The sequence below is a fragment of the Culex quinquefasciatus genome, chromosome 2, assembly GCF_015732765.1.
Source record: "Culex quinquefasciatus strain JHB chromosome 2, VPISU_Cqui_1.0_pri_paternal, whole genome shotgun sequence".
NCBI classification, from domain to species: Eukaryota; Metazoa; Arthropoda; class Insecta; order Diptera; family Culicidae; genus Culex; species Culex quinquefasciatus.
In genome coordinates, this window is record NC_051862.1 from 166,813,421 (window position 1) to 166,827,722 (window position 14,302).

Genomic DNA, 14,302 nt, shown 5'->3' on the forward strand with positions numbered 1-14,302 from the left:
TGAGGTGGGTGAGTGTTTACTTGGAGCCCGAGGACCGCTATTGAACGGGTTTGTGTATAATATCGTAGAACAAAGAATGTTTAGTTTGCAGAATTTTATATTTTTGATAGTCTCGTGATACAGTGAGAAAGTTAAGGTATTGTTGTTATAGCGAACACAAAGCTAGTCTTAAAAGTAAGTAAGATGTCGTTGGTTTATCGCTGCTTGAAGCCGTACTTTTTCCTCTCGTAGAACAGATCCGTTTTCGAGCTACCCAGGTTGACGATCTTTGGACATCCATCTCTCTGAAAGCAAGGGAAAAGTTGAGAATCTACCTGTCGAAAAGAGTGATCTATCTTACATCCTTCTCCTGAATGGTGCATTCCTTGCAGTAGTACGCGTCCGATACTCCGGGGCCACCGCAGATGACGCATCGACCCTGGTACGAACCGTAGTTGCACTCGTCGCAGATTCGGACCAGCGTACAAGGACGCACGTACGAATCGCAGATTACACACTTTCCGTCGCACTTTTCGCACAGGCGACCAATGGCTGCGAAAAATCGAAACGTTATCATTGTTTAGAACAGGGAAATGTTCCACACTTACCGACGCCAGGTTGCTTCCGGCAGAAAATTAAATCGGGATGATGCTTGGCCATTGCTGCGCTGCTTGTCGACGATTCCGGTGCGTTTGTAAACAGAAATGAGACGAAAAGCGCTTTGAAAAGTGACACTTCTTTGAAGGGTGACGTTATGGTGCGTTACATATTTTTAGGCATTCAATTTGGCAGGCAAGCAAATTATCTGTACCTACCACCCACCGTTATCTGTGGTAATTCCTAAAGAGGTAAATAAAAACAAATTCACGAAATTCGTGCACGCACGACTGACGACGACGCGTGATTTCGTGTGCTTCCTGGTTTCAAATCCGAACTCGCTAATGAATCGTTATCTAATAAATTTGTCCTACGTTGGAACTCACTTTAGGTAAGACATTCGCGCGAGGATCAAGATAACGATTCAGGCTCTCTCGTTTCTTCAGAGGAATTCAGAAAAATCTCATCAGAGATAACGGACGGCTGGAGGATCCGCAGTCGGTGGAAGGAGCGCTCGAGATTGCCCTGAAAAAGTTCCGGCCGGTGAACGAGTTCAAGATCAAGCTGTCCAGTCGGTGAGTATCCTATTTTTTTTGTTACATGATTTCTTCAAGGTGGTAACACGTGTTGTAACATAAGTAAAACTAAATTCAAATTAAAAATCAAGAATAAGTTTCATACAAAAATACTCACAACAACTCAGCACCGACGCCGGCGTGCACGCCCTCAACAATGCGGTCCACGTGGACCTCGAACGGCACAACGGCAAGCCCTACGAACCGGACAAGGTGACGCAAGGGCTTAACCGAACCTTCGGCTCGCAAAAGATCCCCATCCGGGTCCTGCGAACCCGGCACGTCCCGTTGTCCTTCCACGCGAGACTATGCGCCAAATCGCGCACCTACCTGTACCGGGTGGGCGTGCTACGGCCCGAGTTCTGCGACGACCCCGAGCAGATCCACCCGTTCACGAGGTTCATTCCGATCGACGAGCACGACCGGTGCTACTTTATCGCGTAATTATTCTTGGATTTGGGTTAGTTTTGAGGGGGAACGAAAATGACGACACGCTACCCGTTCTGTTTGTAGCAACAAAAACTTCGACCCGGACCGACTGAAGCGGGCGGCGGCCCTTTGCGAGGGTTATCACGACTTTCGCACGTTCATGGCGATCGCCCGGGGGAACCAGTGGCAGCAGATGCCGACGTACACGCTGCGCAGGATCGAGCGGATCACGGTGGAGCGGGGCAGCTCGATGGCGTCGGCGTTCAGTAGGGAACTCGCGGACAGGTACTACGAGTATTGGGACATTCGGATTAAGGCGCGCTCGTTTCTGTACAATCAGGTCATCACCCGTTTTGAGAGTTAATCTTGATGAAAAGTCAACAAAGATCCTTTTCTTCCCTCACGCAGGTCCGTCGCATGGTAGGAGCTTGGATTGCCGCGGCCGAGGCACGAATCACCGAGCGCGACGTCCAGCAGATGCTAACCGTCCCAGCAAAGAGCTCGTGGTGTGATCAGGCCGTTGTAGCGCCCGCGTACGCGTTGTTCCTCTGTCAGGTCGAGCACGACCCGGCGGATTTTGAGTTCCGTCACGATGAGCTTCCTCGAGCAGCTGCAGAAGAGTCGCCACTCGTTGCAGCCAACTGAAACCACGGTGACGTACATGGACGGCAGCAGGAAGGTGTTTCGGGGGGAAATCGAACGGGACATACCCAAGCGACTGGGCTTCATCATAGACAACAGTCCCGACCAGGTGCCGGCGTGCATTCTGAGCCAGTTTCTGTACTTGGGCTCGCAGGATTGCGTTCGAAGGGAGGTTTTTGAAAAGTACGAGATTAGTCACGTCTTGAGCGTTGGAATAGAGACTCCTCCGTTCGAAGGTTGTCCCCAGGTTCGGTGTAAATTTATCGAGTGTTTGGACTTGCCGGAGACGGACCTTGCCGTGGTCATCAAGCAATCGAGTGAATTTATCGAGGGATGTCGCCGGGACGGGGACGCGTTCTTGTTCACTGTAACGCAGGCGTTTCCCGGTCAACGTCGGTCGTCATCGGTTATCTAATGAAGCACCACGATTACTCCTTCCTGCAGGCCCTCGGACTGGTCAAAAGTAAAAGACCGTGCGTACAACCAAACGTTGGTTTTATTAATCAGTTGAAAAAGCTGCAGTAACAAAAATAGTCGGTTATTCTGTTTGTTTCTGAATATCAAAAGTATATGTATAAATTTTTGCTCTTCTCTTTAGTTTAGAGTAGCTATTGTTTCTGATTTTGGATAAGAGAGCGTTAGGCTTATCGCTAGGGTTAATGTCTACAGCTGTAGTTTATTTGCTTACAATCTAGGATAGAGCAAATATAGTGCTGCCACTCTACTTAGAACCAAAGTTTTAATTTTTTTCAGAAAGAAATTCTTAACCTCATTCCAGGGTATCTAATCAAAACACCTACACGCTACAATACTCTTCCTGTCACCCTATCAAACGACAAGAAGTGAACTCCAAATCTTATCCAAACTTAGCCAAAAATGCAGAGTAGTATTCATCGCCATCCCCCGGCTCTCCCCCTTCACAGAATTACATGGTTCGTATCCTCGTTATCATCGTCGCTATCGCTCAGCGCAAACAAATCCGTCACAACGCGCCGCCGAATCGTAACCGGTTCCCGACTCCCACCCGCCCGAGGCTCACTCAAACTAAGCGAGTTTAAATTATTAATAGCCTCATCCAACGCTACCGCTTCACCGCTAACCGACGCAGCTTCCTCCTCCTCCTCCTCACCAAACGAGTTATTCGCACTGTTCGTCGCATCACTCTCAAAGCTCCCGTCCAAATTAACCCGCCTAATCTGCTCCTCCACCTCTTCCTCCTCCGTCTCCTCAACCACAATGTTCCGCTGCATCTGCAGCAAATTCGTCTCCGCCTGCAGATCCGCCGAGCTGAGCGCCCCGTCCGAGTTCGAGCTGGGGCCCGCCCCCAGCGTGAGATCGTTCGTTTCCAGCCGCAATCCGGCGACGCCCTTCTTCGGGATGCTCGTCAAGTCCCGCTTGACGCGCCGTATCCGCGACGGGTCGTTCTGCCGGATCTGGCACTTGTGCTCAAAGTCCACGATGTACAAAAACCCCGCGACCAGAATCTTGCAGAAGCGTTCCTTCTTCTGGAACTCCTGTTCCAGCTCCTGGCTGGTGCGCTCGTCGTACTGCCACCACCCGTTGCGGCCCTCGTAGTACCACTGGAACTCGGGCGTGCCACTGCCGTCCTCGGTGCGCGGCTTGGCGGCCTTCTCGACCTCGCGCAGCCCGTTCACCAGCTGGGGGTGCTCCAGGTAGCTCGGCGGAATGTCCCGGCGGCACATGGCGCAGCGGCGGTTCTTGAACGCTACGCCCTAGGGGGAAGAGACAACAAAAATACAGTACAGTACTTGTTTGGTAACTGAGCTAAGAACGTAGCATATCGACGTCATCGTGCTATCTTGTCGCACCCGCCCTTTCGGCGTTCTGAGGAAAACGCGTTTTAATGTTTGACCATGAATAAACAAAAACGAAAGCACGCAATGTAAACAATAACAAACACGTTTTGTTTGGCTGACCATTCTGTGCATTGTCCCGAAGTTTGGTTGAAATTGGTTGCTGGGGTCCCGAGTTATAATTACAAATGTTTACGGTAGTCTAACTTGTACGTGTGTCAAACGCATTCTGACCTGAAATCCCTTTGGCCAGTTGTCACACTGTGTGTGTGTGTGTGCAACCAACCAAACGGGACCACGCGGTCGCTTCTTACAAATTGAGTTGTTTCCATGTATTTTTAGATCTACATTCTATACATGCAAATAACTCGCATAGGCATTTGGAAGGTGTTAGCTCTGCCGAGCTTCGGTGACCCATTTCTACGCTGGCTAGCCGAGCGCGAGGTACTTCAGCTTTGTCGACAAGCCCCGCCCTGAAGAACGTTTGGACCAATCGGATTCAAACGTTATTTAGAACTTCCGAACCCTTGTCAAATGGACAAGGACCCAGCGCGTATATAGTTGATGGTGGTAACAGTATTCCTAATTCCAGTCTTAGCTCACCAAGTCGCGATGGCCTAGTGGTTAGCATTTCTGCTTACCAATCCAAAGGACGGGGGATCGAACCCCGACTCGAGCGACTTTGATTTTTCGTACATGTTCAGAATTTCAAGATTTATATTTCCTATACTTTTTCGTTGGGAGCAGATGGGAATCGAACCCAGGACTATTCGCTTACAAAGCGAACACCGTAACCAGTCAGCCACGGCCGCTCCTCCCTTTGGCCAGTTGTCACACTTACATCAATTTTCATGGAGTGACAAGATAGCACGACAAGATTGAAATTACTTTCATATGTAAATTCGCAATTCGCAATTTTCAGTGTAAGAACGGGCCTTGACCGATCTTATGCACCAGGTTCCCGACGAACACGCACTGCCCTTACACCTACATCTTACCCTTGCTCTGAGTCAGTACGAGCAACACGCTAGAACACGCTTTGAGTGTTCGTGCCAGGCATGCACACCTTCTTTTCCGGTTACGCATTTTAACTCGGCCGGGGTGGTACATTACGTAGGGTTTGATGTAAGTATAAGCGCCTAACCATTTATAGTGTGCCTATCAACATTCATTAAAGCAAAAACTGTTTTATTTTTAGTTTGAATTCAAAAAGAAGTTGTTATTTTACTGTGTATTGTTTTCTCCTGTAATCTTTCCTAGTGTTGAGTCGTGTTTATATGTTGCTATTTCTTCTGTCGCGGTGTTTTGTTACAATGTTTTGAACCTAAGCATGTTATTCAAAAGTTTACCAAAAGTACAATAATATTATGTGTGACTTTGATCATTCAATATATTGAGTAAGGACTCATACCTTACTTGTTTGAAAAAAAGGGCGTAGATTAAAACAATAGACAATAAAGGAAAGTTGTAGACAATAAAGGATAAAGTTCGATACTGAAAGAATAATTGTATGTTGAAGGAAAGAAGAGTACAGAGTGAAGTAAATTAAAAATATAGGCAATAATTTATGAAAAAAAAAGCTATTTGATAAATGATAAATAATATCATATAAGCTTAGATAGCATTAATGACAACTTTAGGAGCCGATTGGGGATGTTAGGGAAAACACAGCAGTTAAAACTGGCAAATAGAGTAGAGGAGTCTTGACAGATAAGTGAAACATGACTAAAGTAGTTGGAGATAATAAGAAGAGATACTCCGAGTTGCAATGTTCTAGGTACATCCACAACAGTTAGTTCAACATGCTGTGAATCAAAACAATACCTTCTACAATCACAAATTACTTCCCTTTCCCACTTTGGCGCTTTATGATGTAGTCCATGCTCTGCAAAGAAAGGGATGTTAGTAAAATATAAACACTATAAAATACCGATACAGTTACTTTCGGGAACCTGAGTGAAATCAGGGTTTCTAATGTTGTTGCTGTTGTCTCCAGTGTGATAATATCACTCCGAAGTGGTTGTCGTGGTGCAATCGTTCTCCAACCGTAGGTCCAGACACGACATGAAATGGAAACAAACAAAAACAAAACAAAACAAAAAGATGCATAAGAGTATATGAAAATAAGAGAAACAAAGGATCATGCAATCAAAATAAAATGGTGGATAGTAAACAGAATCCGAATTAGAAAATCAGTCGAATTAGAAAATCAGAAATAGAAGATAGATAGTAGCTGAAAGTGGAAAGAAGAGAAACCCCGTATTGCGATGTATCAGGTACATCCACAACAGTTAACTTAACATGCTGTGAATCAAAACAATACCGTCTACAATCTTCCCTTCCCACATTGCACATCCCTTTCTTTTGGCCGTCTCGACTCTGACCCTCGCTGGTCAAAGGTTTACGAGTTCGTTTCCACAGGCCACCAGCAAGGTCACGTGTTGTCATCATGATGACGAAACCAAGCCAACGTGGAGGTAAGAAAATGGGTAACTTGCAAGGAACCAGAGCAGCTGTTTTGACCAAGGTCAGCTAACAGCACTACGGGTGTAGTTCCGCTCCTTCCAGGATGTTCCTCACCGGGTGTCAACCGAAAAGGTATCATTTCACCCTTGGCCTGCAATTACTTTCATATGTAAAGTGACAAAAATGCACGGACTTTTTCGGATTTCGTTGAATATTTCAGAATTGAAATCTAATGTTGGGGATCTGTGAAGGTCAAAAGATGAGGCATTGTGAGCTGCACAAAATTGCGTTCTTAACTCAATTTGGCCCAAAATGCACGTACGACAAGTTAGCACGACGGCGACGATATATTATAATATATATGTTAATTTGAAGATTTCCGTGAAATCCCGCGAAATTTATAAAGTCTTTTAAATAACAACATAATAGACATAATAGATATTTCATGTGGAAACTTTAATGGTGTCAATTTATGTTTATTTATTTATTTAGGTTATTTTTTTTAATGATGTGAATGATTTCGTTTTTCCTGACTTCTTTCAACCGTATAATTTTAAAAGATTGCTGTTTTTTCTAGATTGAATGAATAGTAATTTTAACTTTAAAATCACATTTTAAGAACAGTTCAGAGTCCTTAGGTGGATAGTTCTCATGGAAGTTAAAAAATACCATTTTTTTTTGTTTTCTGCTCTGATTTTGAATAACATTTTGAAGATTTCGTTACAGATTAAATTATTTTTGGCATATTGATTTTTTATTTAGCTTTTAGGAAGTAAGATTCAAATCGTAAAAAAAAAATACTGGGCTACACTGCCGTTCTACGCATAATTGTCCCATGTCAGTTTTTGACGATTTTGACTTTATGCCATTTTTAAGTTTAGTCTGATGTGTACTTTAAGAAAAACACATAAAATCTGGTACTTTGTTCGGAAACTCATCAAAAACAACACCAAGTCTGTCTGTCCCATCGTTAACATTCTACGCATAATTGTCCCACCAAGTATTTTCTTACACGGAATCATTAGTCATTATGTCTATGTGTAAGCATTATGTCTTGTTTATCTGTTGCAAGAGAATCACAAATAAGGGTGATAAACTGCTAACTGGGGCGATTAGGGACACATAGGGCGAATAGGAACCCAGGGGACAATTATGCGTAGAAACACAGAAATCGGTCGAAAAATTTCAATCGCATTTTTCTCAGTTGCACTTTTTTGAACATGAGACAATTATGCGTAGAACGGCAGTGTACTGAACAGCAGCCGCGGGACCGTAACAAATATTGTATTTCGACGAAGTTTTTTTCTGCAGAAATTCTTGGTGAAACGTAAATCAAATTTTGTTTTGAAGTGTTAAGAATGTATGAAAAGTTCACTTTATAACATAGAAAGTTCCTCAACTACGAAAAACTAGAGAGCCTAGAGCTTATTAGAGAACGGACATCTCAAACCCAAAGGTGCCAATCGAAGCACGAGAACTGTCAAACGGAGGTACCAATCGAGCAAAATCCTTTGTCTTAGGCTCGCTTGGTACCTCCGTTTGACAGTTCTCGTGCTTCGATTGGTACTTTTGGTTTGAGATGTCCGTTCTCTAATAAGCTCCAGGCTCTCTACGAAAAACTAACGAAAAAGGAAAGGGCACAATTGGGTCCTAAAATGAAGCTTAGATTGCTGATATTATTGTTTACAGCGATAAAGCTTATTTTTCTGAGTACAATGACCCTTTGTACGACCACAAAGAGTTTAAAATGGATTTTTAAATCAATTTTGAAAAATTAACCTCGCGGTCCTTCTTGACAGCTCGTTCCAAGGGGACCATAGTTGATCCATAAAAAAAATGTTGTCTTGTCAAAAAAAAAAAAAAAAAAATGCATTAAAATGAAAAAAAGTGATCAGAAATTGTTTTTAATCGTGTTTTTTATCGTTGTACATAAAAATTGACATAGGGCTTTAGTACCCAATTGAACTTTTTGTCTAGTTTGGAGTGAACATTGTTATGTGCCCTTTTGTGTTTGTGATTTTTTCAATAGGAAATTGTTTGTTATCAATCTGAATCTTGGAGGGCATGTAGAGAGTGTACTTATTAATGGAATAGTGGAACAATCCCGAATGTTTACGTTTTGGTTTTGTGCCCTAATGAAATGTTTGGCCCTAACTTTCAAAACAGTATCGAAAATTATTACATTACATATTAAGATGTAAGTGTAGGAAACTTAAACTTTTAAGCACTAAAAGGATGCTGAACAGTACTGTTAGTTCAGTAATGTTAATTTTGGCGACGAAAATTAGGCGACTTCGTTACATGAGAATGATAGGAAAATAAAGTAGTTCTACAACGGAGTTTCAAGAAACGATTTTAAACAATTATTCAAATAATTCCTAGTTATGTTCCTCATATGTGACCCTAACTCAAATCTAGGTAACAAGATTTAAATTTTTTTGAAAAGTATGAATAAGGTTACTTAATCCACCTATAGGTGGTTGAAGCCTTCCTCACATTGATATGGTTATATTTTTCATTTGATTGGGTTGTTAGATCTTCAATCTTTTGGGCGTGTTAGAAAGGCCTTCTGATTACCCACCCAACGATGGGCCGCAAGATAGATGTGGACAACGTTTTCATCAAAATGTTTGAGGTTCGATCTCAAAAGGGTGTATAAATAGCACATAAGTGCTTATAACTTTTGAGAGGATTGTCAGATCTTAAACGTTTTGGACTAGTTAGAATGGTCTTTTAAATATCTTTTTGAAAATGTGTAACATAATTGGTTTTTTTTTTTTCAAAAATCACCTTTTCATAATCACCTAAACCTTTGAATTACTTAATTAAACGTCTCAATTTTGAATAGCGAGTCGCGCTATTAGCGACTTATGGGACCCCAAGGCGGATCGAATGAGGCCAAAACGGACAAATTCCGTTGAGCCGAGATAATGAAGTGCGAATTTTTTTATCAACATGATACAACTATGTTTTGTATTGCTTTTTTTGAGCAAACTAATAAAAAAGTATGACCCAGTTGAAAAACTCGCCACTCACCTTGACGCATAGAAAACAAAAGATATGACCACAGGGCAATTTCGCTGGGTGGATGCACGTCTGGAGACAAACTGGACATTCCATTTTGACTGCAAAAAATAGTAAAGAAAAAATAAGCTCACGGAAGCCCTGCAAGAATCCGATTCCGACTCACCCAGCTCGGTGTCCGATTTCTCCCCTTGCTGCTGCTCGAGCGATTGTTTGTTTTCGTCGCCATTGCTGCCACTACTGCTGGGGGACGGTGGCTCCACCAGATTAGCAGCCACACTGGACGAGGACGCGCTGGAACCCATCGGTGCACCGTTCTCCAGCGATTCCGCCATTTCCTGCGGCAGCACCTCAAACCACTGGAAGTAGATTTACGTTTTTTCGACGCGGACCAGTCCCGAAAATAGCGAATTTTAATTTGCGCAGCTTCCGCGATAAACAAAAATCAGATGGTGGATGGCGTAAAAGTTTGCGACCCCCCCTCCTTTTTCGGAGGCGCTGACGGATGGTGTCTGTCAACAATGTGAATTTTTGACACATCATTTGTAACGCAACGCATCGTAACGTGGCGTTACAATGAGTGCTGTCAAAGTAGAACATGTCAACAAAAGAGCCGCATCGAAATTTGGAATGTTTTGATTCTCACACGCGGTTGCTTCAGCGTAGAATGCCTGTTGGCAGTAGTTGAATTAACTAATTTTAATTGAAATAAGAAGTTATTAGGACTAAATTTTAGTTTCGAATAAAGGTGAATAACTAAGGCACAAGGTAAGCATAGTTTGAATGGTTCAAACTTTGGTTCCCATATGAAAAATCTGATCAAAAGTAAACAAAACAGCCTATGACTGGCCAGCACTGTATTATACTTAAGGCTACCAACTCTTGCTGAGCAAAAATCCGTACACTTTGCCGATATGCCACCATGGTATAACAAAAACTGTCATTGAATTATTTAGATAAATTAAAATTAATTAATCTTAGAATTAAAAATATAAAACTGTGTCGTTTTTACAGCTAACAAATTTCACAAAATGCTATCAGAGTGCTTATAACTTCTGGAGTTTTTTTTGAAAAGGTCCAATAAACCAAATTTCCAGTTTTTGCTTTTTGGGTGTTTTTGAAACCGCCTTGAGTCAGGGGTATTAAAAAACACCCAAAAAGCAAAAACTGAAAATTTGGTTTATTGGACCTTTTCAAAAAAACTCCAGACTTGCACGTTTAAAAGTATTCATAAAATAAACCGTGAAAAAAATAATTATGTTCTTCAATTTTGTTTTGTTAAACGTTTGAAAGTTTACGAAATGTCAAGATTGTTTTTACGAATAATATCGCTTTTAGTGTTTTCACGAACACTTTTCCAGAGTTTTTTTTATTGAAAAGGTCCTATAGCATGTGAAACACAACAGTTTATAGGACCTTTAAAAAAACTCTAGATTTGTTAAATGTTCAAATGTTTTCACAAGTTTTAGAATGCTTTTAGAAATGGAATATATTTAGCAAGGAATTTCTAAAAGAACAATTCTAGAGTTTTTTTTTAAAGGTCCTATCAACATAAGCAAGACAATAGTTTAAAAACTCTAGAATTATTGATAATCAAGTTTGAATTGAACAAAACCCCGGAAACTCTCCCTTTTTAATCAAACTCACAGAAACCAAAAATTTCTAGTTAACAAAAGCTTCGACCAAATCAAAAAAGCAATTCAATGATTAAAAGGTTTTTTTTTAAATTCCGTACAAATCCGTATTATGCGTAAAATTCCCTACAAAAATTCCGGCCTGTTAAAAATCCGCGAAGAGGTTCGAAAATCCGTATGGTAAGGAATAAATCCGTACAGTTGGTAGCCTTAATATACTTATAATTGCCTTTGGGTTTAGTTAGGTAGGATATTTGAAAAATTTAAATCAAATATGAACATCTCAAAATGTAAAACGTAGAATATGTTTACAGAGTGCAACAAGCACAGTCGAGCAGATTTTTAGATGAAGACAGAAATCTATATCTATGTGAAACAAGTCGCGTTGAGCAAAAAATATAAAACCTTGAGGAAAGGTTATAAAACCATATAAAAAATTAACTTCTTGATTTGACGTACTAGACCCACATTCACGGATGCATATCGAAAAATTGTGACTCGATTATCTCCGGACTGGCTGAACGGATTTTGACCTTTGTGGCCTCATTCCATCCGTCTTGAGGTCACCTAAGTCGCTATCTATGACATTGTGGCAGAAGGATTTCTCCACATTTGGCTTTAAAATTGGTTTTGTCAATTTTTTAACATTTTACTAAATGTTATAACATTTTAATTAAATTTTGGTTAGATATATGTGCAAAAGCACTTTAGGGAGCGTTCTTTTATTACGTAACGCAGTAGGGGGAGGGGGTCGGAGGCCGTGTTACGCTCCATACAAAATTTTTAAAATTTGTATGGAAATTTTGTTACGAGGGGGGGGTCTAAAAGTCCGATTTTTCGCGTTACGTAATAAAAGAACGCTTCCTTATAAGCGACAAATATAATTTTGAACCTAAATTTTCAGATTTTCCTTTGCCACGTGGTGGCCGATTGACATGTGGCGTCCTCTGATCGAAGCAGTTTTCTTAGTGTGCTTTGATTTGTCCCCGTACATTTTGCTGGGAGCATGGGATATCGGTGACGCCGGAATGAATCTGCTTCTAGGCAAGACCAAAGGCCTCAGCTAATCTTGCACAGTCAGCCGCAAATAAATGACGTGGCGCGGTGGTTAGCGGCTTCGGCTGCCGATCCCTAAGTTGCTATGGGGCGTGGGTTCGATTCCCGCCTTATCCTCCTGGCCTTCTATCGGATGGGGAAGTAAAACGTCGGTCCATTTGCGTAAAAGAGGTTTTGAGTGACTCACCACACATAACCTTCGGACGCCTAGAAATGAGCAGAAACTTGCAACAGAGACCACAAAAGATCCGGGGGTCGTTAAAGTGGATTGATTTTTTTTTGTACAGAGCAATTTACCTAAATGTTCAAGTTTTACGGGTTAATTCCCATTTAAACTTTTTCCTGCTCAATGCAAGCTAGTTTTCAAATTGAGGCCCAATTCGGAGTGCTCTTTCGGGCAATCTCATATATTTTTAGATTTGAGCATTTTTATTTTTTAACCCGGGCTAATGGGTTATCAAAAGATCTTTCCAACGAGCCCAAAAACATTGACGATCTGACAATCCTATTTAAAGAAAGGAGTGATAAAGCTGAACCTGTTAAAATTGTTAAAGGGGAATGATGATATTTTTACTAGATGTATTCAATGTAGGTATGAATGTAAGGAAGGCACCAACCACCTTACGTTTTTTAAAAAGGTGCAATAAGTTTTTTTTTGGCTTTTTGAGTGTTTTACATTGCTGTTAGGTCATGGGTATAGATTACAACGTGGGTGGTAACCTCAACTAAATTCTTCCAGCTCAACCATGTCGGACACCATCAAAGTGGGGGACTTCCTCGTGATCAAGCGCCAAAAGTACACCAAGCTGCAAAAGTTCACCAGCCTGGACACGACCGTCCACCTGGGCAAGGATCAGATTGAGCTGCGCGCGCTCGAGAACCAACCGTACCACAGCACGTTCCAGCTGGTGCCGAAGGAGGGCCGCAACCGGCGGCTATACTCGCTGGACCCGGTGACGGAGATTCGCAACCTGAAGGAGCTGCTGATCAAGGAGAGTGGAGTGGACAACCGGAACATCGTGGACGATCGGAGCACGCAGAACCTGTCCGCGGAGGAGATTCAGAAGCTGCGCGAGGAGTGCGAGTCTTCGTCGGAGATTGTGGGCAAGCTGGTGGAGAACTCGAAGAGTTTCGCGTCGAAGACGGAGTACTCGCAGGAAAAGTATTTGAAGCGGAAGGAGAAGAAGTACTTTGAGTACGTGCAGATTAAGCGGCCGTCGATCCGGCTGATTGCGGACATTTACTGGCGGCTGGACGTGGACAAGGTGATGGGCGTGCGGTTCGACACGCTGTCGCAGATCATTTCGTACAGCGGGGTGTGTTCGGTGGGGAACTTTTTGCTGTACGAGTCGGGCACGAACGGGTTGCTGCCTGCGGCGTTCCTGAACTCGATTGGAGCGGGTTGTTCGGGGCGGGTCGTGCATCTGCACCCGGGGAATGTGGCGCAGAAGCAGGCGCTTCAGGCGATGGACTTTCCGCAGGAACAGCTGGAGCGGTGTATTTCGGTGAACATTTACTCGGTTTTGAGGCACTTTCATCAGAGCAAGCAGAAAGAGAGTGAGAAGGGTGTGGAAAACGGGAAGGAAGTGGTGATTGCGGAAGGAGGAGATGAGGAGAATCACAAGAGAAAGATCGAATCGTCCGAGGATGATGGTCCAGAGGCGAAGCAACCCAAGCTGGAGGAAGTCGTGAAGAAGCCGCCGCAGCAGTGGGAACTGGACAACGCGGCCGCCTGCGAGCTGATGGGAGAAAAGTTTGACGCGTTGGTCATCGTGGCCAAGGAGCATCCGCAGAACATTATCAAGGCGCTGTTGCCGTTCGTGAAACCGAGCCGACCTGTGGTGGTGTTTAGCACGACGCGGGAAATCCTGACCGAGTGCTACATGGAGCTGAAGGCGGCCGCCAACGTGACGTATCTGCGCATTACGTCCAACTGGATGCGGCAGTACCAGATTCTGCCGAACCGCACCCACCCGGACGTGACCATGTCCGCCAATAGTGGATACTTGCTGACGGGTTACACCATTCGATAGTGTATTTAGGTTGAGGACGTGAAATAAATTGAACTTATTTTTGAATTGAAACA

General features: G+C 43.0%; 5 protein-coding genes across 6 annotated transcripts; 3 read left to right on the top strand and 2 right to left on the bottom strand.

Moving 5' to 3' along the window:
* Window positions 1–79: 79 nt before the first annotated feature.
* On the bottom strand, window positions 80–729 carry LOC6043909 (PHD finger-like domain-containing protein 5A). Its single transcript, XM_001861457.2, has 3 exons — window positions 588–729; window positions 341–531; window positions 80–284 (listed from the first exon to the last, which is right to left on the bottom strand). The coding sequence occupies exons 1-3, from the start codon at window positions 637–639 to the stop codon at window positions 195–197; spliced, it is 333 nt and encodes a 110-aa protein (XP_001861492.1). The 5' UTR covers window positions 640–729; the 3' UTR covers window positions 80–194.
* A 57-nt stretch (window positions 730–786) lies between these two features.
* LOC6043908 (tRNA pseudouridine synthase-like 1) lies at window positions 787–2,370 on the top strand. 2 transcript variants are annotated; one of them, XM_038252149.1, is made up of 5 exons: window positions 787–967; window positions 1,023–1,151; window positions 1,250–1,591; window positions 1,665–1,920; window positions 1,989–2,370. In XM_038252149.1, exons 1-5 carry the CDS (start codon window positions 921–923, stop codon window positions 2,223–2,225), a joined length of 1,011 nt encoding a protein of 336 aa, XP_038108077.1. In that variant the 5' UTR covers window positions 787–920; the 3' UTR covers window positions 2,226–2,370. The 2 variants fall into 2 exon arrangements, with proteins under 2 accessions (XP_038108077.1, XP_038108078.1); XM_038252150.1 differs by having other exon boundaries at window positions 1,280–1,591.
* Window positions 2,242–2,637, top strand: LOC119766390. Its single transcript, XM_038250901.1, has one exon. It carries the CDS (start codon window positions 2,242–2,244, stop codon window positions 2,635–2,637), a length of 396 nt encoding a protein of 131 aa, XP_038106829.1.
* Window positions 2,638–2,700: 63 nt separating this feature from the next.
* LOC6043907 (E3 ubiquitin-protein ligase rnf146) lies at window positions 2,701–10,030 on the bottom strand. Its single transcript, XM_001861455.2, has 3 exons — window positions 9,693–10,030; window positions 9,539–9,627; window positions 2,701–3,955 (listed from the first exon to the last, which is right to left on the bottom strand). The coding sequence occupies exons 1-3, from the start codon at window positions 9,859–9,861 to the stop codon at window positions 3,140–3,142; spliced, it is 1,074 nt and encodes a 357-aa protein (XP_001861490.1). The 5' UTR covers window positions 9,862–10,030; the 3' UTR covers window positions 2,701–3,139.
* A 105-nt stretch (window positions 10,031–10,135) lies between these two features.
* Window positions 10,136–14,300, top strand: LOC6043906 (tRNA (adenine(58)-N(1))-methyltransferase non-catalytic subunit TRM6). The gene is made up of 2 exons (XM_038253182.1): window positions 10,136–10,294; window positions 12,956–14,300. The coding sequence occupies exon 2, from the start codon at window positions 12,963–12,965 to the stop codon at window positions 14,247–14,249; it is 1,287 nt and encodes a 428-aa protein (XP_038109110.1). The 5' UTR covers window positions 10,136–10,294; window positions 12,956–12,962; the 3' UTR covers window positions 14,250–14,300.
* The last annotated feature ends 2 nt before the right edge of the window (window positions 14,301–14,302 follow it).

Excerpts from the sequence above, each read along its gene's own strand:
- LOC6043909 (XM_001861457.2), bottom strand. The coding sequence starts at position 639 with ATGGCCAAGCATCATCCCGATTTAATTTTCTGCCGGAAGCAACCTGGC. Across the intron at positions 532-587 it reads CCGGAAGCAACCTGGCGTCG|CCATTGGTCGCCTGTGCGAA; the intron begins GTAAGTGTGGAA and ends GATTTTTCGCAG. Across the intron at positions 285-340 it reads GCACCATTCAGGAGAAGGAT|AGAGATGGATGTCCAAAGAT; the intron begins GTAAGATAGATC and ends CCTTGCTTTCAG.
- LOC6043908 (XM_038252149.1), top strand. The coding sequence starts at position 921 with ATGAATCGTTATCTAATAAATTTGTCCTACGTTGGAACTCACTTTAG. Across the intron at positions 968-1,022 it reads TACGTTGGAACTCACTTTAG|AGGAATTCAGAAAAATCTCA; the intron begins GTAAGACATTCG and ends TCGTTTCTTCAG. Across the intron at positions 1,152-1,249 it reads AAGATCAAGCTGTCCAGTCG|TTTCATACAAAAATACTCAC; the intron begins GTGAGTATCCTA and ends ATCAAGAATAAG.
- LOC119766390 (XM_038250901.1), top strand. The coding sequence starts at position 2,242 with ATGGACGGCAGCAGGAAGGTGTTTCGGGGGGAAATCGAACGGGACATA.
- LOC6043907 (XM_001861455.2), bottom strand. The coding sequence starts at position 9,861 with ATGGCGGAATCGCTGGAGAACGGTGCACCGATGGGTTCCAGCGCGTCC. Across the intron at positions 9,628-9,692 it reads GAAATCGGACACCGAGCTGG|TCAAAATGGAATGTCCAGTT; the intron begins GTGAGTCGGAAT and ends TATTTTTTGCAG. Across the intron at positions 3,956-9,538 it reads TTTGTTTTCTATGCGTCAAG|GGCGTAGCGTTCAAGAACCG; the intron begins GTGAGTGGCGAG and ends TCTTCCCCCTAG.
- LOC6043906 (XM_038253182.1), top strand. The coding sequence starts at position 12,963 with ATGTCGGACACCATCAAAGTGGGGGACTTCCTCGTGATCAAGCGCCAA.